The sequence below is a fragment of the Mesoplodon densirostris genome, chromosome 12 (assembly GCF_025265405.1).
Source record: "Mesoplodon densirostris isolate mMesDen1 chromosome 12, mMesDen1 primary haplotype, whole genome shotgun sequence".
NCBI lineage: Eukaryota > Metazoa > Chordata > Mammalia > Artiodactyla > Ziphiidae > Mesoplodon > Mesoplodon densirostris.
The window spans coordinates 26,034,262-26,057,103 of record NC_082672.1 but is presented as its reverse complement, the minus strand read 5'-3'; the positions used below and the strand labels follow the sequence as shown (position 1 = coordinate 26,057,103).

Genomic DNA, 22,842 nt, shown 5'->3' with positions numbered 1-22,842 from the left:
GAAAACCAGACTCACGCCCTGGGTCCTGCAGAGACAAACAGCTCTCCACGTTGTCCCCGGCGTCCACACTGCGCTCGGCGCCCGGCTCCTCCCGCGAGGGGGCTGGCGAGGCATCGGGCTGCACCATGGGGACATTGGCTTCCACTCTGCCCGGGGACTCAGATCTTGCAGCTCCTCCCGCAAGAACCGAGCTGCCGGAGTCGGTCTCATCGGAACCAGCCCCGGCTGCACACCTCTCTCGTGCCTCTCCTCTCATGGGGCTGGGCGACGCTTTGCTCACGTTCTCTGCGGGCTCCGCCGTGAAATCTCTCTGCGGAGGTGGCACCACCAGGAACAGTTTGGGCTTCTTGGAAACAGGGGGGGGCTTCCTGCTGGGCGACGGGCTGGGGGGTTCATGGGGCGGGGCGGTCCCGGGCCCGGCCTCTGCCTCCCCGGCGCGGCCCGGGCTGCGGCTCGGGAGGCCACGCTCGGCTACACTGTCCTGGTGACCCTGAGTCGAGCTCTTGGCAGGAGTCGGGAGCGAGCTTGTCGCAGAGGCAGGCTGGCTTTCACTCTCCATTTCATTTATGCTATTTCGGGATTTCAGGAGAGCAGATGGCTTTACATGATACTGGGGAACAACCGGAGTTCGTTTTTCCTGAGATGTGTGTTCACGTAACAGTGCTACATCGGTTCCTGAGTTCTTCCTCACCGGCCGCAACTGCACCATCTGCAACGCCTCCGTGGTGATCAGGGGCATGGGGGGTCTACCGCCCTCCTCCTTGGTGGAAGGCTGCCTGCAGGCCTCCCGGGAGGGCTCTGGCTGGCCAGCCTTTTTGAAAGGAGGCCTGGCATCTTTCATCAATTTGGGGTCAAGCGGTGGGGCAGGCGGGGGCACCGAGGGGGGGAAGGCAGGTGGTAGAGGTGGCAGGGAGGCAGATGAGTGCAGAAGGGGGCTGAGTGCTGTCGGTGTCGGAGGAAAGAAGGCGTCGGTGGGGGGACAGAAGGGAGTGAGAGCTTCTGGCGGTGGAGAGGGGAAGAGGGGAGAGCCGGGCAGAGGAGAGCCCTCGGGGAAATCCGCCGGTGGAGGCGGAGGAGGGAGGAAAGGAGACTTGTCCCTGGGACAGGGAGATGGGACAGAGGGCAGAGGAGGCGCAGCCAGGGGAGTGGCCAGCACCGAATCGAGCCTCTTCATGGTTCCGCTTCCTTCCGTAGAAGTGTTGGAGGAAAGAGACGTGGACGAGGAGGAGATGGATACTGAAGATACCAGAGAGGACTTCCTTTCTGGCACCTTGGGCTTGGGCTTCCCCCTCCCATTGGCTGGTGACACTGACTTTAAAAACACAGGCACAGGGGTGAGAGTTGTGGGTGTGTTCGACTGGCTGGAATACCCACTGGATGGAGAAGTGACCCTGTGTGACTTCTCCGGCGATGTGATCTTTGGTTTGACCGCGCCATCGGGCACCGGGGCTACCGCGGCCCTGGACCCGTCCGGGAGATGGCGGCCTGGCCCGTTTCCGGGCGACGCTGCGCTGCCGGCTGGACCCGCCCCGCCCGGGTTCCCCGGGTCCTCCTGCACGCCCGTGTAGTCAATGTAGTAACCCCACGGGTCTGTGTACTCGGACTTGACGCTGCTCGTGTCGCTCTGCGCCGGTGTGACCCCGGACAGGGCGTAGACGTTGGGGGTGGTGGCGGAGGTCAGGCTGCTGCCCGCGCTCACTGTGCTCTGGCTGCGGGAGCGAGGCAGCCAGGGCTCTTCGAAGTCACTGCACGGGCTCTGGGAGGGCGAGCTGCCGCCCTTGCCCGGGAGTTTCAGCTGCAGCGAGTGCTGGAGCGAGGCGATCAGGCTCTCGTTCAGCACCTGCCCGTTCGACTGGACGCTCTTCTTGGGAATCCTGCGCAGAGAGTCTGTCCGAGAAGGTGGCAGGGGAGGCTTCTTCGCTTTCTTCAGAGAGATGTTTCGAGAAAGGGTTTTGTCTTGGCAGTTCGACCGGTCCCCTTGGTTCTTCCGCGCTCTTCCATCAAAAATACTGACCACGCTGTGCCTCGGGTTCCCAAAGCCATCGCTGCTATTGCACACATTTCCAGGGCCGTGTCCGGAGCTGGTGTGCAGAGAAGTGTAGTAGCCATCGTGGTCCCCTGGATACACGGCCCTGGCACCGTCTTTCTTGGACGTCTGGTCCAAACTGCCACCGCTCATGTTACTTACAGGGGTGGAGTAACCAGGAGTTGCCAAATGTGGCTTCCGTGGGGACGCACGCCCACTAGCCGAGGCACTGTATTCCCAGGGCTCTGCGCTGCCGTGTCCCCTGCCTCCGGAATGCCTGGACTCACTCTTGCTGTTCAGATCCTGGGGGTGGACCAGGAAGCTCAGGTTGTTTCTACCATGATAGGCCATGGCCTGGGACCCATTCTCCCGATTTGCGGGCGTATTTAGAGAGACCGCAGAATCACAGAGGGACAGCAGAGTGGCTGCACTGGACGAATGAGGATCCGAGGCCTGTGAAAAAATGGTGGAGTGCCCCTCCGTCCAGTTACCATGGGGAGAATGATGACCATCTTTCTGCCTGGAGAGGAAGTGGTCTCTGGATTTGATCTTCGTGTATGAAGATGAACTGGTAATTTTACTGTCCAGCTGCCCTAAGCTCTGAGCAGTGTGAATCACAATAACCTCTGAAGAGGAGGAGAGGGTGGCATTTGGGATGATACTGGTGGAGTAGGTCGTGTGAGGAGAGACTACGCATGCCGAGCTTGTTACCTTTTCACCCTCCAAGTGCCCCAGCTCCTGGGATTTGGGCCTCAAAAGTGTTCCAGTCCCTGGGGCAGCTCCTAGATGTCCGAAGTCTTCGTCTACTTGCAGGTGACCCGTCTGGTAGGCGAGAGTTTCGTCTGCATCTTCTGCAGGGCGCAGGGCACCCAGCCGTGGCTCCAGGGACTGAACGTTTGTCCTCGCTCCAGACCGGGGGAGACTGTGGAAACCAGCGTCACTGTTGAAGCGGGAAGGGAACACGACGCCCACAGAGTCGCTCAGCACAGACATGTTGCCAGAGGAGCCTGGGAAGTGACTCATCTGGGCAGCAATGCCTTGCCCCTTCTGCGCTCTGATTCTTCTCATCGAAGGTGGTAGGATTTTCACTGCCTCAGTCTGACAGCTGGAATCCCTGGTTTCTGAGCGCTGCCCAGCAGATCGATAGTTATCGAGCCTTCCGAGCGTAGAGTAGTGGTCTGGGGTGTCCACTGAGTGGCCACCGACATCATCTTGGCCAGTGTCCCCCAAAGCTGGAGATAAAGCAGAAAGAGGCTTGTCACCTAAAAATAAAAATCAGTATCTTAGTTCATTACCTTGATCTCTCACCCCCTTCTGACTCTGTTCTGTTGTACTTAAAAGAAAAAAATCTTTTCTATTTGGTCTGGTTTCTTTTTTCCTGTAAGCACCTAAGAGAAAGTTTAAGTATTGACAGTTACTGATAGCCCCTAAAATGAAAATCCTTATTATGAATTTTGGGTACTTCTCTTAATATATACTTCAAATCCTCCCATACATTAAGTGCTGCATATAGGATTCTCAGGTACTCCCTTTGAGATCAAAGCTGAGTGCTTCTTGGAAGGTTTACTTTTCACATAACCTCCTTTTCGTAAAGGTAGCCTTTCACCCACCTGGTGATTGCACAGAACAGCCGTCAAGCAGTGACTGTCTTTTCCAAAGACAGATGAATGTAGCAGTTCAACAATAGGGCTACAGAGATACCATTTATGAGGGATATTGGTATAAAACATTGTTAATTACATTAATTTTTTATGTCAGAAGGAAATCCTAAGAAAAAGAAAAATGATTTACAGGCCCATCTGTGTTTCAAACATTTCATTATCCATCTTAAGCCATTATCATCTGTCTGTTGGTGACATTCAAAATTCAGTGGCAATCTGTTGTGTTCTGGAGGGGAAAAAGCAGCAGGAACAGATCCAGTGAACACTTCCTCAGATTAAGATTATTCATTTCTTGGAGCTTTACAACCAAACAGAAAGAATAGTATGTTTAAAAAGAAAAGCAGCAGCAGCAGCACGAGGCAGGGTTTACAGAGAGGGAGGAAAATGAATGACAAACATCCTTAAGTGTAGGTAAAGGTTTCAAGCTACCTAGGAAAGAAGAGAAGCTTAAAAAAAAAAAAAATCATGAAGCCAAGAATTTACTCAAAGTATATATAGAAAAAACATCAATTCATGCATAGTCATCTTTAGGACAAATTAAATCTTGAAAAATAATAGCAAAACCATAATTCTTTCTATGTTATTGTCATCCAACAAGGACCAACTGGCATCCCTGTTTACCTGGACAGGGACACTGGTGATGACGGCATCCCTGAGATCTCCCTCCCTACCCCACTTAAATTAACCATCATATGGCACATATCCCTGACTGGATAGCACAGCTCATCCAAGGAGCAAAGCATAATGCTAAAATGGCAGCAGTGGTCTTGTATCAAACGCACAGGAGATGTTACCCTGCAACGAAGGCTCCCCAGCATAAAGCTCTTTCCTTCACTGTGATGACGGAGAATCACTTTTGTACCTGTATCTTTGGCAAAGAGGATCTATTTCCTCCTCCTACCCTCTGCCAAGTATACTTACTGCACACACACACTCACGTGTGCACATGTGACATTCTCCCTCAGAAAGAGGGGAAGTGGGCAAAAGGGCAGGAACAGAAGGAAAACCCACTTTAAGGAAAGAAAAAAGGTGCAAGTTTTTGCGGTTTAGTATTTTAGAAGGTGGGGGGTTGACTTGTAGTTCTGTATCAGTTTGCACCAGTTCAATTCCAAACATTCAGCATACCTTATTATGTTAATATCTTTTTCTTTCAAATCTGTAGTAGTTTTTACATGAGGTCAGTGGTAGATTTTTAAATGTCTTTAAGGGCCATAAACAAAGTCTTGATTCTTTCAGGTAACAATTTTGCATGTGAAACCATTCTAGGCTTCTGAAAATGGGACTACAGCCATTTCTTTACCACCTAGAGCTCAATACTATTTTTAAATTAAAATAACAATGCTTTTCTATAACCTCTAAAAATATATATATAAAACAACTCTGATATTATTTATCACAGGGACCATCAAAATTCTATTCCCAAGACAGATCCTCCAAAATGTTCACAGTACAAAAGGTGCGACAATATTACAGGACACAGATGAATGCTATCTTGATTAAACAGCAAAAATTACAAAAATAGAACTACAAACAAATATAGTCCGCTCAGGTGCTGCTAAAAATCTTGATGGGATTTACCTGATTTTAAAATAATTACACATATTTTTTCTTTTACTTATTATATAATACTACAAGGATTGCCCAATTTTTAAAAAACAGAAATCATTTAAAAATGATTTCTATCATTTTTTATTTTAAAAATCAAAAATGATAGAAATCTACAAGTTAGTTTTACTTAAGGTTTAATGTATTGTCAGGTCTAAAGTAATGTTCTTAGTACAAACCAGCAAAAATTATTCAGAAGGGGATTCCTTTAAACAAGGCCTTTTCTGCTTGGGGAATTCATATTGGGGTAAGTTCCAGGAGTACCCAAATTATTCAGCAGCCAAACAATCATTATATACCAACAAAATAATCTTATCTGATTCTAAAAGATGAAACCTCATAACAGGTCATTCAAATACAATTCTATGTACGTTTAAGATGAGAGTAAAGAAAGAGTTAGAAATTTCAGCCTTTTATTTAAACGGAAGGCAACATATTATATACCATAAATATGCTTTAAACAGAAAATATCATACCTTGATTTTAAAGCTTTATATATTGACTGGTCTCTCGAGGCCACTAAAGATTTTGAAGTAAAAGCTGCATATAATTAAGCACAATTAACTCTCTACTTCTGGGAGCATCCCTGGTTAGATTTTAAAAATCCAAAGTCCCAACAACTCGGGCAGTGTTTAGTGGACAGGTTGCATCTTTCCTATTAAATGTCTTTCTTTCAGATAATCGTATCCTTTAAAAATCTAACTTGTTTGACTCTCCTTCCCTACGCTTTATATCTAAGGAAGACTAATTTTTAAAGAAAATATGAAGTGTCTATTTTTGATAATCGTTAGTTAGGTAGCACAAAGCTTTCCAATCAGACACCTTATAAGTACAAAATATTAGAAGAAAGGGCAAGGTCAACCTTTGTCCAAATGAACGAACAAAGAAAAGATCTAATTTTTTTGCTATATGTTACTGTGTTCAAATGTTACTTTCCCTTACTCTACCCACGAATCCTTCCAACTACCCTATCTATAAAACTAGAGTGGTTGTCTAACTGTCCTTTTTTAAAAAAACTAGCTCTAACTTAGCTACAGCTGTCTCAGTAGACCTCCAGCGGTGATCCAGGATATGTCATCAACTGTGCAATGACATCAACTGTCTCACATCTGGTAACACTCACAACACAGATGATGTAGGGAAAGCTATTGTCTTTCCCCTAGGATTAGTGGTGTTCCTATGTTACGGGCAAAACAGAAATGAATGCAGACCCTAGAGACTCTATCATTGGTTTTAAAAATATTAAAACTACAGAAGATATGATTTACCTAGCTGATCAGATCCTTCCAATAAGGTCAAAGAGGCAACTGAGTTACTGGCTCCATACTGGTTGGTTCAGTAATAAAAGTGATAAAAGTTCTTAACTCTGAGGCTCTGGAAATATAGATAGATAGATAGATAGATAGATGGATGGATAGATAGATAGATAGATAATTCATATTGAATACTTATGTGTATGTCTATCTTTATTCAGGCCAAACTATTCTTATTCTCTTTGCACAAAGCCATCCAAAACCTACCCATATTGGTTGGAAAGCCACTCAAAATGTAGCCTACCTGGAAACATCAACCTTGTTATCTTGCAAAGAGCTGTCTTTAAAGTCACTTTTTAAGGTTAAGGCTCATGTCCTAGAAGATCGGTTAAAATATAAATATTACCTGAGCTCTGTAAAAGCTTAGCTCATTAATATCTGCTGAACATACTAGTACATATTATTTTTTCTCAAATTAGTTAGCTGTTATCTAAAGGAGAGAGAAAAATAGAATCTGAAAGAATGGGATACAGGAGCCCTGGCCCACTAAAGGAGGCAGATGTGAGGGCATAACCAGAAGCAACTTTCATAAATCCTGTGGATGCAATCTTGCCTCTGTTTGTGATTAAACTCCTGTGTTATGGGATAAGATGAGCACCCGTATGTCATCGGGGTTACTGGAGCTACCTAGAGCAGAGGAAAAGCATCGCTACTCTTGTCCCATTGTTGTTACAGTCTGGAAGGCAGAGACCACATACTGTAGAATTGGATGGCAGTAAGAGAGAAGACGTGGGGTGAAGAAGAGTGAGACTTCCTTCCCTAATACAAAGCATTTAGGCAAGGGTGTTAGGAAAAAAACACACAGGAGTGATGTCTGTGGCACCTGGAAGTTGAAATGCTACCTCAAACTGCTATGACATATACCAATATTGCTAGGATAAACTCATTTTGATTAAAAGACTAATAGGCAAGCTCAGAAATAATGATTAGGAGTTTCTAGAGTATAGCCCTCAATAGCAAATAAAAGTAAAAAGACCAGGTGAAGTGATTATAAGGAAAGAAGTCCACAGGTTGGCCAAAAAGAAAAAGGCAAGTTTCAAGATAGGTAGTATTTAGTTGAATACAATAATTGTAATTGTAGCTATTATGTTTATAGTAGTACCAGGCACCAAGTGCTTCATCTGTATAAATTCATTAACTCCTCAAACAACCCTATGAGGTAGGTTCTAGTAACATCACCAGCCACATGTGTTGAATGAAAAAGTAGACTCAGAGAGGTGAAGTAACCAGCTTGAGGCCACCCAGCAAGTAACTGGCAGAGATAGGATTTAAATCCAAGCAGCCTGGCACCAAAGCCCCTGCCCTTAGCCCTGCTATCTCGGCAGACATTCCTGATGGGCCATGAAAAAACAGGGAGAGGAAGTGAATATAGAAAGAAAAGAAGGAAAGGATTATCCAAAGCATATATAAAGATAAGCAGAAACAAAATGGATGAGTGAATAATGAAGTAAATCACCCTCTCCACCAGCCGAAAGATTTTTTCATTTTTTTATCAAAGGTTGAAAAATACTGAATCAAAAAGCTATGGAATTGTTTCACCGAAGTACCAATAAAGCACTAGCCAACATACGTGGCTATTTTCTACTGTACTGGTATTTACTAATTATGCTATACTGTCTCTGATGACAAAATGCCACCAATATTGTCGGCACAACTAATGAAGTCTCTATTCATAATCTGAAGTCCTAGAATAGGTTTTTGGTTTTATGAAGACTTAAGCTCTAAATTGAAAGTAAATTTTATCTTGGGAATGCCCACTGTTCAAGGTACATAGAGATGATGACATAACTTAAATTTCTATCATCCCAATTAATAGTTTTCATATAGGCTCTTCCTCTTACCTTCTCAACAAAATTGAATAAATCATCTGCATGGGATGTTAAGATTTGTACCCAGTGCTTCGTTCAGGAAAGAAGCTGGCCCTCTGGGGTACCAAAAGGCTATCAGAATGTATCGATTTCATAAGCACCACCGACGAGGTTAGCGTAGGAATGGTGAGTAGCAATGAGGGGCAACAGAATACAGTTCTGATGAGCCATACCTAGCTCCTTCTGAATGCTGTCAGGGACTCCTGTAATAGTCTTTCTCCTTTTGACTTTCTTCGGTCGTCTTACCAGAGTGTCTGTGTAAATTAGAGACCGCCGAAGGCTGGCCTGGCGATCGAAATTCTCCCCTAATGTAGAGCAGTAGAACAAGCAAAGCAAGGTTATTTTCAAGCAAGCCGACACCATGCACTTTCTTCCAGAAGCTTGTTGTAAAATGATAAGAAGGTATTAATAATGATGTTAGCCAGTCATACGATGATGAATGAATGCTGCAGGGCAAAAAAGGAAGGAAAGCACATTAGCACCATAAGGCTCTTTTCCAATGTCCATGTGTGTGTCCTTCCAAAGGAAGCACCTTGAGCTCATTTGCAAATGAGCTGGAGTGGCAAATACAAACTGGTGAGTAACGCACTGGAAAAGTGATTTTGTGTTCTTTAAAAAACGTATCATTTTGGGCTTCCCTGGTGGCGCAGTGGTTGAGACTCTGCCTGCCGATGCAGGGGACACGGGTTTGTGCCCCAGTCTGGGAAGATCCCACATGCCACGGAGCGGCTGGGCCCGTGAGCCATGGCCGCTGAGCCTTCGCGTCCAGAGCCTGTGCTCCACAACGGGAGAGGCCACAACAGTGAGAGGCCCGCGTACCGCAAAAAAAAAAAAAAAAGTATCATTTTGGAAGTATTTTACAAAGGGCTTCTGGTCACTGAAATCACACTTAACATCAGTGTGTATGCGGTGTCAGTGATGAATATGTTTGACTCATCTGGTCCTCTCCAGAGACCAATGTAATGTCTTGTCCTATGTGATGAAACAAATAACTTAATCAAGAATTTTGGATGAAGAACTTTTTCTTCTGTCAAGGAGGCTGATAATTTGGATAGACTGTGGTAATTGCTATGGTGTGAGATACAATGATAATGAAAAAGAAAAAGCCTTATAATGATAAAGTACTTTTATCACAATGAGACCCAGGAGCACTGCTGTTGTTAAAGCTGAACTGCTTCTTGCTGTTTCTTAATCATTTTTAAAAGTTGATCTAAATTCATTTCAGTTATGTTGAAACCAAACCCAGAATGCCACATCCACAGGACTTCTTTTCTTTCTAGCGTGTAAGCTGTGTGATTAACACACCATGGGAAACCATAAAATAGTAACGTATCAGTTATTGATCAGTCTGCTTTAAATTTATCAGTTTAAATTTAAGGCAGACCAATCAGTTATTGATTGGTCTGCCTTAAATTTAACAGTTTAATTAAAGAAAGTTTTATAGCACTGACCTTGTTAAATGGTTCTTCTCCTCAAAAAGAGATTTTAAAAAAATACATACACAAAATACATACTTTTATGTTTTAAGAAAAGTATAAAAATTATTCACTCTTTTTAGCAATATTGACGCACATTCAAAGTGGGTATGTTGTAAACAATGTATCTTCTATTTTAATGGGAATAAATTGTGAATAGAACCAATAAGGTTCTAGTCAAAACAGAGGATAAAAGATCTGAATGATCAAAACACATTTCACCTACAAAGCAACAAACTTAGATAAGTGCTTGCAAACTTGAAAATGCTCACACTTGTGTTCCTAATGGAGAAAAACAGAAATGACTTAGAGAAGACCCTGAAATGCCGAAAGGTACCATCACTGTGATAAATGGGTCACTAGGTACAATAGCATATATGGCGCTTGTAAGGGACAAGTCAGGACTTCACTAGTCCACTAGTGCCCTGAAGCAGAAGAAAAACATTTTCTTGGGTCAAGCCATTAAGAATGGACAGAATATTAACAGATAGCTGCACTTAGTCTCCAGTTTTGCTTCCTAAACTAAAACAAAGATAAACCACCCAAGCTCCAAAGAAATTAAGAAACAAATCATGAAGATGAACATCTAAGACATACACCATTACTGGTGCCAACACTCCATCTTGAATCGTGACCTAAAAGGACTGTCTCCCCCGCTGGATTATACATTTCTGGAGGGTAGGGACCATGATCATGTACTGTAGCATCGCCTGTGGCATTCAGCTCAATGCCTGATACAAAGCAGTTATTCAGTAAATATCTACTGAATTGAGAGGAATTTAATTATTCCCTTTCATTGAAAAATGGCATTAGTTGGTCATGGTTACTACTTAGAGATCAATTTAGCTAGCTCGAACATCAGTACAAAGGCAGTTTGTAAGAAGTGCTTAAGTATGTTTACCCACTCTGTTTATCTTCCAGGTAGAAGAGTTGTTATCCCACATTGCCGACTATGGGACATACTCGTATGTACATTTTATTTTAAACATTTTTTTCTCAACTCTTAGAACATGACGAGTCCCACAGGACTATGACTAAAGGGATTAAATTGATTTTCAAGCCAGCAGATCATTGCGCTAATGTTCTACCTCTATGCCTGGCGAGCATCTCTCTGGATTTGAAATAATATATTGATTGGCATTCTTCCCTCTGCTGAACTGTCCTGCAAACCAAATAGAAGGTCAATGTTCATCCAAAAAAATGAACACATGACAATGCCCTACAGGAAGCTACATTTTTATTTCAGAAGTCTTCTAGGGCTTTAGAAATATGTCATTTAAAGAACAGGAAGTTGTATAACCTATGTCAATTCAACCACTAAAAGTAAACATTTTAAATTTAATGCTTATTTATACCAGAATATTAGAAAAACTACTTCTTTATGAAATATGTGTGTATATGTGAACACACGGATCCAGAAAATGGATCAATAAATATGTAATTAGGTATTTGCTTTCTACATTTCCAAAAACGTTAACCACTCAGAATTAAACTGCATTTTTTCCTCACTCATACTGCTCATTTGTTTATTGTCATTCACCTTTCCTGTGTGGCATTTTCAAGACCTCCTTTTAAACTCTATGTAATTCATATCCACTTAGTCGTCAAACAGGAGAGAATTAAGTTCAAAGAGACTGACAGTGTCTGCTGTTGTGACAATGTATTTCACTGCAAATTATTCCTTATTCCAGAAACTCTAGTTACTCTGTTTTAAATTTCCTAATTTCACGATAATGCATTTTACCCTAATTCCATTAAGGACTGTCACATTTCATAGCACAATCTTATCTTATAATATTATTTCTGAGGCATTTAATCATATATAATGTAATTACATTTCTGCTGCACTTAATCAAATAATGTAATGCATTTTCTTGTAGAAAATATGCACCCATGTATTTCATTGAGCAATAAACATTGTACTTTGTTCTGAAATGTAACTATGTATAAAAATATCTTTAAAAAATATGATCTAGGTGAATGAGAATCACGCTCAGAAAAATCAATGTTATTTTTTTAAAAAATGGAATAAAATGCCATGTTATTCCTTTAAGGCTTAAGTATAGTAAATATGGAAAAATGCACATGGAATTTAAATAATTCAGGTACTTATTTATTAAATTTCTCTGGAATTCAAAATAGAGTTTTAAATGTAATTTTTAAACATCCTGTAAGGTTTTAAAAAATTCTTCAGTAACTATCAAAATGTCTTCAGTTCCTTACAAAATGTTTTTAGTCCCACCAATGCCATGGCAAAAAGCTTTCTAACAGTAGTCAAGAGCAGCTGCCTCAGAAACATAGCAAGGGTGCTATGGGTTTTCATCCTAATTTTTTAATGAAAACTTATCCTTATTGGTCACCTGATTTTTTTTTTAGGTTCTGGCCCTATAAGCCAGGCTTTGTATGGACTGATTATCAATATAACTATCAGTAAACGATTTCTCTTGAACACATAGTCTAATGGCTGAAACTACTAACTCTTAACGTGTCTATTTTGCATTTTGTACACTCCCCAAACCACTGACCTAGTTTCTCTGCAGGTTATGGAAGTGATAAAGTAGAAAAGTTTTGATATCGTTTTAACAGTTCTTCTACATTTGTGAAATACTGTCTTTGAACTTTATGTACCTTGTCACTTTAATTATCATAGATGATATTTTTAAATTCAGAAGGAATGGATTTTTTTTTTTTTTTTTTTTTTTTTTGCTGTACGCGGGCCTCTCACTGCTGTGGCCTCTCCCGTTGCGGAGCACAGGCTCCGGACACACAGGCTCCGCGGCCATGGCTCGCGGGCCCAGCCGCTCCGCGGCATGTGGGATCTTCCGGGATCGGGGCACGAACCCGCGTCCCCTGCATCGGCAGGCGGACTCTCAACCACTGCGCCACCAGGGAAGCCCAGAAGGAATGGATTTTTATTCGACAGTTGTAGAATTCAAATTATGGAGCTCAAGATATAATTTTACCACCCTATTAAGTTTTAAAAAAATATATATTTATAGGGGCTTCCCTGGTGGCGCAGTGGTTGAGAGTCTGCCTGCCGATGTTAGGGGACACGAGTTCGTGCCCCGGTCCAGGAGGATCCCACATGCCGTGGAGCAGCTGGGCCCGTGAGCCATGGCCGCTGAGCCTGGGCGTCCAGAGCCTGTGCTCCGCAACGGGAGAGGCCACAACAGTGAGAGGCCCGCGTACCGCAAAAAAAAAAAAAAAAAAATATATATATATATATATATATATATACATATAAATATTTATAGTTATTATTCACTTGATATTTTTATTTCAAGCAAGTTTTCTCTTTTTCTACTTGAGAAAACAAGAAGGTAAGCAAATCATTCAGAAATATCACTAAAGTGTTATATCTTCACTTCTAAAAATGAGTTAAAATAGCCCTTTAGAAGGTAAACCTAATTTTTTCTTACCCAAGATCACATTTGGAAGATATTCCCATATAGCCAAAATATTTTTAGAAGGCAAATCGATTTAAAGAAACACTTCAGCAGAATGGCTGGACCACCGAGTTCTTTGACATCAACCTTTGGTGACATAGTCTTCTTATCTAATATATATTTGACATGCACACACATATATATGTTTTAGTATTCCCTTCATTAAACAAAGAGCAGGAAGTCAGACCACAGCTATTTACCTTTGATGTATAAATGACATGCTAAGAGCATATAACAAACAAAGAGCCATAGTCATTCTCCCAGAACATGTGGAACCTGTCTGCAGAGCAAAGCATACCAGTTATGTTAATAGGAACTACATCAGCCTGGACTGTCTGGGCCTGCTGTCGCATCTTCTCTTCCGGTGTTGGCAAGGGAAGTGATTTGGTCCAGTTGGTCTGAGTATTAAGGTCAGAGAAGTCACTTGAGGTTGGCGTTTTAGGTCTCCTGGTAGAAAGTCTTTCCTCTTCTGACGAAGAGACGGAACACTGCAGGGGAAAAAAAGTGAGAGGAAGCCACAGTGTGTGTAAATGCTGGCAGAAACATTTAAAAATACATTTCTTTAAAAAAAAAATTTTAACTGATGTGAAGCAAGCCATAAAAAAAAAAATTGGTCACATTTAGGAACAGAATTAACGGTTTGCAAGAGAAGTGTTCATCACCTTGAGTATGACCCATAATATATATGATGTGCAGAGGCCTTAGTCTCTAAGCCATGAGGACTGCAAAAGGTTTTGCTGACCCACAAAATTTTTTAAGTTCTTCCTGTTTTTTTCTATATTTACTCTGATCAGAAAGCTTTGGATTTAGTTTAACATTAGAAGCCCAGAGAAACATCATGGGTTTGCCCACCAGTTTCTATTTTTATTAAAATTGCATTTTGCTCCAAGTAATTTCTAGCCTCAATCTCATTTCCTTTAGGCTCTGACCTCAAAGAACAGTTTGAAATGACGGAGCTATTGTTGCTCAACTATCTGTGCTCTTCGGAAACCACTTATATGGGGAAAAAAAATCAGTGTGAAATTGTTAAATTATAAGAAGCTGACTGAAGCTCTGCTTGGAGCCTTATCAAAGTCCCGTGAAAACATTTCCAGCAGTGTCTGTTTTTATACAGATTAACATGCTAACTGGGGAGCCCTCGTCAACACCTTTCCTCCTGTAACATCTTAAAAAGTGTAAGCAAGAAAGTTGTTTTGGCAAAAGCATCTTATGATGAACTTCAAGATGGCTCCAGCAGCTGGTTCTATGACAAGAAAACACCAAGATCTCAAAAGAAATGTGACGGTCTCAGGAACAGCAGCAACAATAACAACAAAAAAGGGTAATTGACTTTCGTTGGGAAATGGCAGGTTATAATCATAATAAACGCTTAAGGACTGCTCTTCAAGTCAAAAGCATTTAAACTAACCACCACCTAAGGCAGTTAAGACAGGTTTTCCTTAAAAATGAAAAGTCAATAAACCTTCCCAAGGGAATTCCTAGAACACTAGCAGCCAGGTCAATTCAGCACCCCTCAACCACACAGCACCCCAAAAGGGTAACTGCTATCCTGACTCCTAACACCCCAGGCTTTATTTGCCTGTAATTGAATTTTCTCTAAGGGAAATTATATTGTATTTTCTGTTTTGTGACTTATTTCTTTCATTTAACATTATGTTTGTGAAGATTTTTCTATCTTTAAAAAGCATGTGTTGGGCTTCCCTGGTGGCGCAGTGGTTGAGAGTCCGCCTGCCGATGCAGGGGACACGGGTTCGTGCCCCAGTCTGGGAAGATCCCACATGCCACGGAGCGGTTAGGCCCGTGAGCCATGGCCGCTGAGCCTACGCATCGGGAGCCTGTGCTCCGCAACGGGAGAGGCCACAACAGTGAGAGGCCCGCGTACCGCAAAAAAAAAAAAAAAAAAAAAAAAAAAAAAAAAAAAAACCATGTATATTGTAATGCTCTGGATTATTACCTTAACCTCTTAACTGGTCTCCATACTCTGACCTTGTTGGCCACCCTCCCCTTCTCCCCACCGCCCCTTTAATAGTCTACTGCTCAACACAGAAGCCAGAGGGATCCTTTTAAAATATGTCAGATCCATATATACAACACCAAACATAAAATAGATAGCTAGTGTGAAGCAGCCGCATAGCACAGGGAGCTCAGCTCCGGGCTTTGTGACCACCTAGAGGGGTGGGATAGGGAGGGTGGGAGGGAGATGCAAGAGGGAGGGGATATGGGGATGGATGTATACACATAACTGATTTACTGTGTTATACAGCAGCAACTAACACAACAATGTAAAGCAATTATACTCCAGTAAAGATGTTAAAAATAAATAAATAAATAAAATATGCCAGATCGTGCTGCTCCTGTGCATCCTTACTATAACCTACAAGACCCAACATGACCTATGAACTGGCCCACTGCTATCTCTGACCTCATCTTCTACTATTCTATCCCTTATTTATTCTACTCCAGCCTCACCATCCTCCATCCAGTTCCTTGTACAAACCAAGCACTCTCTTGCCTCAGGGCCTTCGCACATGCTCTTCCCTTAGACATCCTCACAGGTAGCACCTTCTTATTCTTCAGGTGCTTAGTCTAGAGTCCCCTTCTTGTTGAGGTCTTACCTGTTCACATACCTAAAATTTCAACTCCTCCCCAATATTTTATATCCCCCTTCTCAGCTTTCTTTTTTCTCTTCAGTACATATCACCATGTATGCATGGTATTTTAGTTTAGTATGTAGTAGTTTAGGATGCATATATTTTAGTTATTCACCTTGTTTGTCTCTCCCATGAGAATGTAAGTTTCAGAAGGCTTTAAATCAGAATTGCATAGAGAGCTATTTCACAATTTTAGCTTAAAAAGGGGTCACCATTTAGTAACTGATTGCTCAATGCCTTGCCCTGGGTTACAGGCTTTATAGGAATTGGTACCTCATTTAATCTTCACAGCATTAGCCTTGTTTTGTAAATAAGGAAATGGAGTAAAGCAACTTCACTTTTGGGAACTTCACAAGTGGGCAACTGGGATTAGAACCCACATGTGCCCTCAAAGCTTCTGCTGTCAAACAGTGTAAAATAACAACTTGGCAATATTTGCAATAAATTGCTAGGTTTTCTATCTAAAATTAAAATCTCTGGACTTCCCTGGTGGCGCAGTGGTTAAGAATCCACCTGCCAATGCAGGAGCCATGGGTTCGATCCCTAGTCTGGGAAGATCCCACATGTCGGGGAGCAACCAAGCCTGTGTGCCACAACTACTGAAGCCTGCGCGCTCTAGGGCCCACAAGCCACAACTACTGAGCCCGTGTGCTGCAACTATTAAAGTCGGCGTGCCTACAGTCTGTGCTCTACAACAAGAGAAGCCACCACAACGAGAAGCCCACGCACTGCAACGAAGAGTAGCCCCCGCTCACCGCAACTAGAGAGAGCCCGTGCGCAGCAACGAAGACCCAACACAGCCAAAAATAAATAAAATAAAAATAAAATCTCCATTTATATCTCCGAATAAGAACAAAACCTTTAAAAAAGCTAGAGTAAAGTCAACAGTGTGGTGTAGTGGGTGGAACACTACACTCTGGAGTAAAAAACTGTAAGTATCAGCATGCTGGCTCTGTCATTTACCAGCTGTATGTTTTGAGCAACTCAAGCTCCCTGTGTTGAGAACAGAATAACTTAAATAGCGTCACCATGCTTCATGTTAAGGGATCCCTCAGTACAGGGTAAATTATTTTTTTAAATATTGAGTTTAAAGTGGTCTTGCTTTCAGAACTTAAATGCAGTTTTAAAAACTGTAAATTGATCAGTATGTCATTAACACCCCGTATCCTTATCCTGGAAGGAATGGACAGTCACAAATGAAACGTAAGAAACCTCGATTTCTTGTGTCAAATTGCTTAATTTACAAAGGGAGATCACCTGCCATACCAGCAGTTGTTCTGTGAATTTTGGATGCTGTTAAGTCCTGCATTTCAGAGACTACTAGGTCCTGTCTGGAAATCAGACAAGCTCCCACCAGATGGATGGTGGGGCCTGAAACATGGTCTCTTTGGCAGATGGCCAAGTTACCAAAAAGTGGGCTTAACTATGAAACACATATGCCCACCCAGGCTTTTTTTTTTTTTTTTAAATCTGCTATGCTTTTAAAAATTAGAAAACCTAATTATAGCCAGAGTTAAAGTTAGCATTCATTTAGCAATTATTACATAAAAATAGATATAGAACAGATGAAACTATATAGAGCACCATTTAAGAGGAAAACCACATACATTCTGGTCCTTTTTACAGGACACTTACTTGGTCCATGGTGTTTTTCTCTCCAGAATTAAATCCTTCTTGGGTTAACTCTTGCTTTTTAAAGATTCTAGATAGTTTTATAAGGCGCCGAAATGTTTGGAGTCTTTTTTGGCTTTATGCTTCTTCCACCGTCAATACACTTAGACACAAGAGATCCTGACTTCATTCTCTTCTCTCTTTATTCCTCCCCCTGGTCCCCTGGGCCCTGGACCCAACAACAAAAACCAAGGGTAGTGGTTTGGGGGGATCCACACAGAAGCACAGTTCATGGCCCATCCAGCAGCTCCAGGATGGCCAGGAGGTGGTTTCCACATTCACATTATTAAATAATTTCAATTGTCCCTTCTCTCCTACTCCTACTATTACCACAAACCTAGCCTCTTTATCATGGGCTCTAAACTTTCTTACCATGTACTGAATTAAAATATTTTGGATTTAAACGATCACATATTAAGTGAACATAAATGTTCAAAGTGATAATGTAATTTCTTACTTTTTATATTTTCAGCTTTTTTTTTTTTTTTTCTTGTGGTATGCGGGCCTCTCACTGTTGTGGCCTCTCCTGTTGCGGAGCACAGGCTCCGGACGCACAGGCTCAGTGGCCATGGCTCACGGTCCCAGCCACTCTGCGGCATGTGGGATCTTCCCGGACCGGGGCACGAACCCATGTCCCCTGCATCGGCAGGCAGACTCTCAACCACTGTGCCACCAGGGAAGCCTAATTTCTTACTTTTAATGAACTTTTATTATAATAAATCATATATACAAAATAACATGAATTTTTAAGACCCTACTACCCAACTCATGACTTAAAATAGTACCAAAAATTGCATCCACCCCATACTTTTCCCTGCTTCCAAGGTAACCATTCTCCTGAATTCTATGTTATTTATCATTCCCTAAATTGTTGTTATGTGTGTGCATAAATATGTCTAAATTACATATTTAGACTTGCTTGACTTTATAAAAATGGTACCATTCTCTTTGTAGTGCTATTTACTTACCATTATGTTTCGAAGACAAATCCGTGTTGTTGTGTGAGCTATAGTTAATCCATTTCACTGAAGCCTACATTCCATTCTAATACATTTATTTATCCACTCTTTTACTGATGGATGATGGGTTGAAAAAGATGTTCTTCCTATTATCTCAACAATTCAAAACTCCCCTAAGAGAGTAGTTAGCAGGAAAGAGCTGTAGCTAGGGCTCAATTCCACATACACTCATTGTTTCAGGGAAAACAGGGGCTGTGGAGTCACAGATTTGGGTTTTAATCCTAGTTCACTCTTGGGGGTGAAGGGTGTGTTCACTATCTTGATTGTGGTGATGGTCTCCTGTATGTATAAATATGTCAAAACTTATTAAATTGTATACTTTAAAGACGTGTAGTTTATTTTATGTAAATTACACCACATAATGCTCTTTTTAAAAAGAGAGAGAGAACTCTGTTTCAGGGTTTAAAAGCTACGTGATCTTAAGCAAGTGGTGTAATCCCTCCAAGATGCATTTGTGACGTGCACAATGCAAGCTACCTTGCACAGTTGCAGCAAGTATCAAGTAGACTCACAGACAGCACTGAGCCCAGCCTCTGAGCTTTTCTTTGTGCCAGGTGCTTGGCTCTATACCGGGAATACAGAGATCAACACAATGAGAATGCTGTGTGTCTGTCCCCCCCGCCCCCTGTCCTGCCCCGGTCTAGAATGGAGGGCAGCTAGGAATACAGCCCATTCCAATTTAATGGGATGTGTGTAGCAAGAGAAACGGGAACAAGTTATGAGAGACAGCCTCACAGTTTGAAAGCATAAAGGCCTGGAAATGACAGACCCCAATCTTCCCACCCTGCCTGCAAAGGTACAGAGTAACAGGGGCCATAAACTGCAGAGCAAGGAACATGAGGAACCAGCCAAGACTCCTCTGTGCTTCCACTGTGTCCTCCTGAAACTACTCACCCAGAGAGACCCAGTGAGAAATGACTGTATCTAGAATCGTCATAAATGTTTTCTAGATGGTAAGTTACCCTAGGCTAGGGGCCCTGTCTGTATACTGAGACCAAGCAGGACTTAAATGGTTTTTGAAAACAATAGCATGAATGAATGAACATCAGACAAGTCAAAAATAGAAGGAAAGGGCTTCCCTGGTGGTGCAGTGGTTGAGAGTCTGCCTGCCAATGGAGGGGACATGGGTTCGTGCCCCGGTCCGGGAAGATCCCACATGCCGCGGAGCGGCTGGGCCCGTGAGCCATGGCCGCTGAGCCTGCACGTCCGGAGCCTGTGCTCCGCAACGGGAGAGGCTACAACAGTGAGAGGCCCACATACTGCAAAAAAAATTTAAAAAAAAAAAATAATAATAATAGAAGGAAAAATGACAATGGCAGGCATAATCTGAAGGCACTGGGTAATTTAGTAATCTTGCCCTTTTATTTCCCCAATATGGTGCCATGAAAAGAAATGAAATATAAGGTGAGAAGCCCTGGGTCATGTCCTCTCTGACTCATTCTGGCTATGTGATCTTCTTGGGAAAGTAATTTCATATATCTGAGTCTCAGTTTCCAGATGGTTCAAATGATAGTAATAATTATTAAAGTACCTATTTCATGGGAGTTCTTGTGAAAATGAGATATAATTTTGAAAAAGTTCAAAGTATTTTATTATCATTATAAAGTTAGTACCAGTATAACCATAGGTAGTTCTACACGTAGATAACCTGTGAAGACACAATTAGAAATTTTTTAGTAATTGCTGAAACCTCTCAAATTCATTGCCTTAGGTAGGAAATTCTATGTGGGTGGAATAAAAGACTCAGAGTGACTGAAAGAGTGGCCAATTTTCATAAAACCAGACAGTTTATAAGACACTAGTCATCATCATTTGAGCATATACTATGCACCAGGCACCATGCTTAAGGATCTTACAAACATTAATTCACTTCAACCTCACAATCATCCTCAAGGTGGGTGAGGTAATCATGCAATTTATTATCAAAACCAGAACACCTTTGAGAGTGAAAGGGGTGCTTTGAATAATCACACAGAACAGCAGCTGTAAACCAGACTGTCCTGAGCAAAACCAGAACATGTCGTTTACGACTCTTCACAGTTGAGGAAACTGAAGCTCACAGAGGGAAGCAATTTGCCAAGGCCACCAGCTTCGACAGGTGGAAAAGCTGCCCCGGGACCGGTGCTCTGAAGCATCACCTTATACAAGCCTCCTCCATGTGCAGTCACAGAGTAAGGCTACTGTCCTTCTGTGGTCTTCTAAGTAAGTCCTCCTCCAATTAAGTATCTCTTATCAGTGAAGACTAAAACAGAACCTGAGATGCCAGTTCAAAGAAAAACAGAAAACTAGAAAAGAAAATTTCTGTTTCTATCAATACCATTAAAGCCAACGATCTATTGCCACAATCCCAGTCTAATTTATCTGTTTGGGGGGGAATTTTATGTAAGAGATTGAGTAATGACTGACATTCTTTCTGCTGAGACAATGGGGCCTCTATGAATGTTTCCTTGATTCAGTGAAGATATTCATCAAACATAACCTCCAGCAATGGCAGTTGGAGAAATGCCTTCTCAAGGAAGTGTTCTGTCATCTATAACTGAATTTTCCTCAAATACCTGAATAACCTCTTTGGTAGTACCTGGTACACACGGAAAACTAAAAGAACAAAAAAATGTCAAGGCTAGGACAATACTAAAGCAATGCCTTACTCTTTGATTTCACAGTTGAATAAAAAGGTATTTTGTGAGATTTCTGAATCTCTTTGCAGACAGCATTTTTCATGCAGCATGTTTACTATTTAATGATATACATAACACATATAGTTGGAAATATGTCAAGCAATTTCTTTTCTTGCTACACTACATCACTACTTTGAAAGATATATGTGGATATCATTAGCAAAATACCTTTCACCACACCATAAACACAAGTCCTACTTGGGAAATGTTTTGCATTAGGATAATTATTCTGGAATGATTAGCCAGAATAAATAACCAGAACAGATGTCCCCTAAGTCTTCTGTTCTAATTTATGTCCTTAACTTTTGCCCTATTAGCAACTCTCATTTTAGGAGAGTGCTTCTATCCTAAGCACATAATAGATGCTTAATTATTTCTTGAATGCAAGTTAGATGCTTTTCATCCTAATTTTGCTGTCAGACCATTTGTCCTCTAAGCATTTGTTAACTTACCTGTCCCTTCTTCTCTATAGTTCACTGTTCTCCTCATCATAGCCCCACCTCCACTGCCCACCTGGAAGTACAAAGTGAAGGGTTTCCCCAGTAGAATTTTCCCTCTAAGTTGACTTCTATATACTCCATGTTTAAAATGATCCCAACTGATAGAATGACATTTAAGGACATGATTGCAGTTAGGGGTCTTGGTCTTAATGTGGAGACCATAAAATGCTAGCTTGGAGCCCCTCGTACAGTTAATGGATTCCCACGTGATCTCAAATGCCAACTTCATCATATACTAAATCCCTAAAGATTTAGGTCTACTCCTGGACTTTACAGTCTGTTTTTAATATTCTGTCCTACTGGTCTGTATATCCAGGTGACACACTGGAGTGATTCTTGACCCTTTATGGTTTTTTTTTTTTTTTTTTTTTTTTTTTTTTGCCTTACGCGGGCCTCTCACTGTTGTGGCCTCTCCGGTTGCGGAGCACAGGCTCCGGACGCGCAGGCTCAGCGGCCATGGCTCACGGGCCCAGCCACTCCGCGGCATGTGGGATCTTCCCAGGCCGGGGCACGAACCCGTGTCCCCTGCATCGGCAGGCGGACTCTCAACCACTGTGCCACCAGGGAAGCCCAGACCCTTTATGTTTTAATACCTGGTCAGGCTGGTTCTCCTTCCCCCACCACTGCTCTTCTGTTTTACAGCTTTCCCAGGTAGGAATCTTGGACTCAGTTTCTCCAGTCCTCGCCCCCCTCCTCCCATCCCCTAAAATAACTCCAAACTAAAACAGAACAAAACTACTCAACTTTTTACAGTAAGTCCCCTACATATGAATCTTCAAGTTGCGAACTTTCAAAGATGCGAACCGTGTTCACATGTCCAATTACTTAAGCCAGTTCACGTCTGGCATACACTGTCACATGCGTGCATCCTCTACAAGTGCTTATGCTTTTGTGTACTTTACTGTACAGTACTGTATAGAGTACAGTAG

General features: G+C 42.2%; 1 protein-coding gene across 6 annotated transcripts in view; it reads right to left on the bottom strand.

Moving 5' to 3' along the window:
- Positions 1 to 22,842, bottom strand: part of NHSL1 (NHS like 1) — a 242,066-nt gene that overhangs the window by 8,340 nt on the left and 210,884 nt on the right. For 5 of the 6 annotated variants that reach the window (XM_060115028.1, XM_060115033.1, XM_060115029.1 and 2 more), the window contains 2 exons: positions 13,693 to 13,882; positions 16 to 3,258 (listed from right to left, as the gene is read on the bottom strand). In XM_060115028.1, the coding sequence (XP_059971011.1) occupies positions 16 to 3,258; positions 13,693 to 13,882 (3,433 nt within the window). Of the gene's footprint in view, positions 1 to 15; positions 3,259 to 8,646; positions 8,779 to 13,692; positions 13,883 to 22,842 lie in introns of all 6 variants that reach the window. The other variant, XM_060115034.1, reaches the window with a different exon arrangement.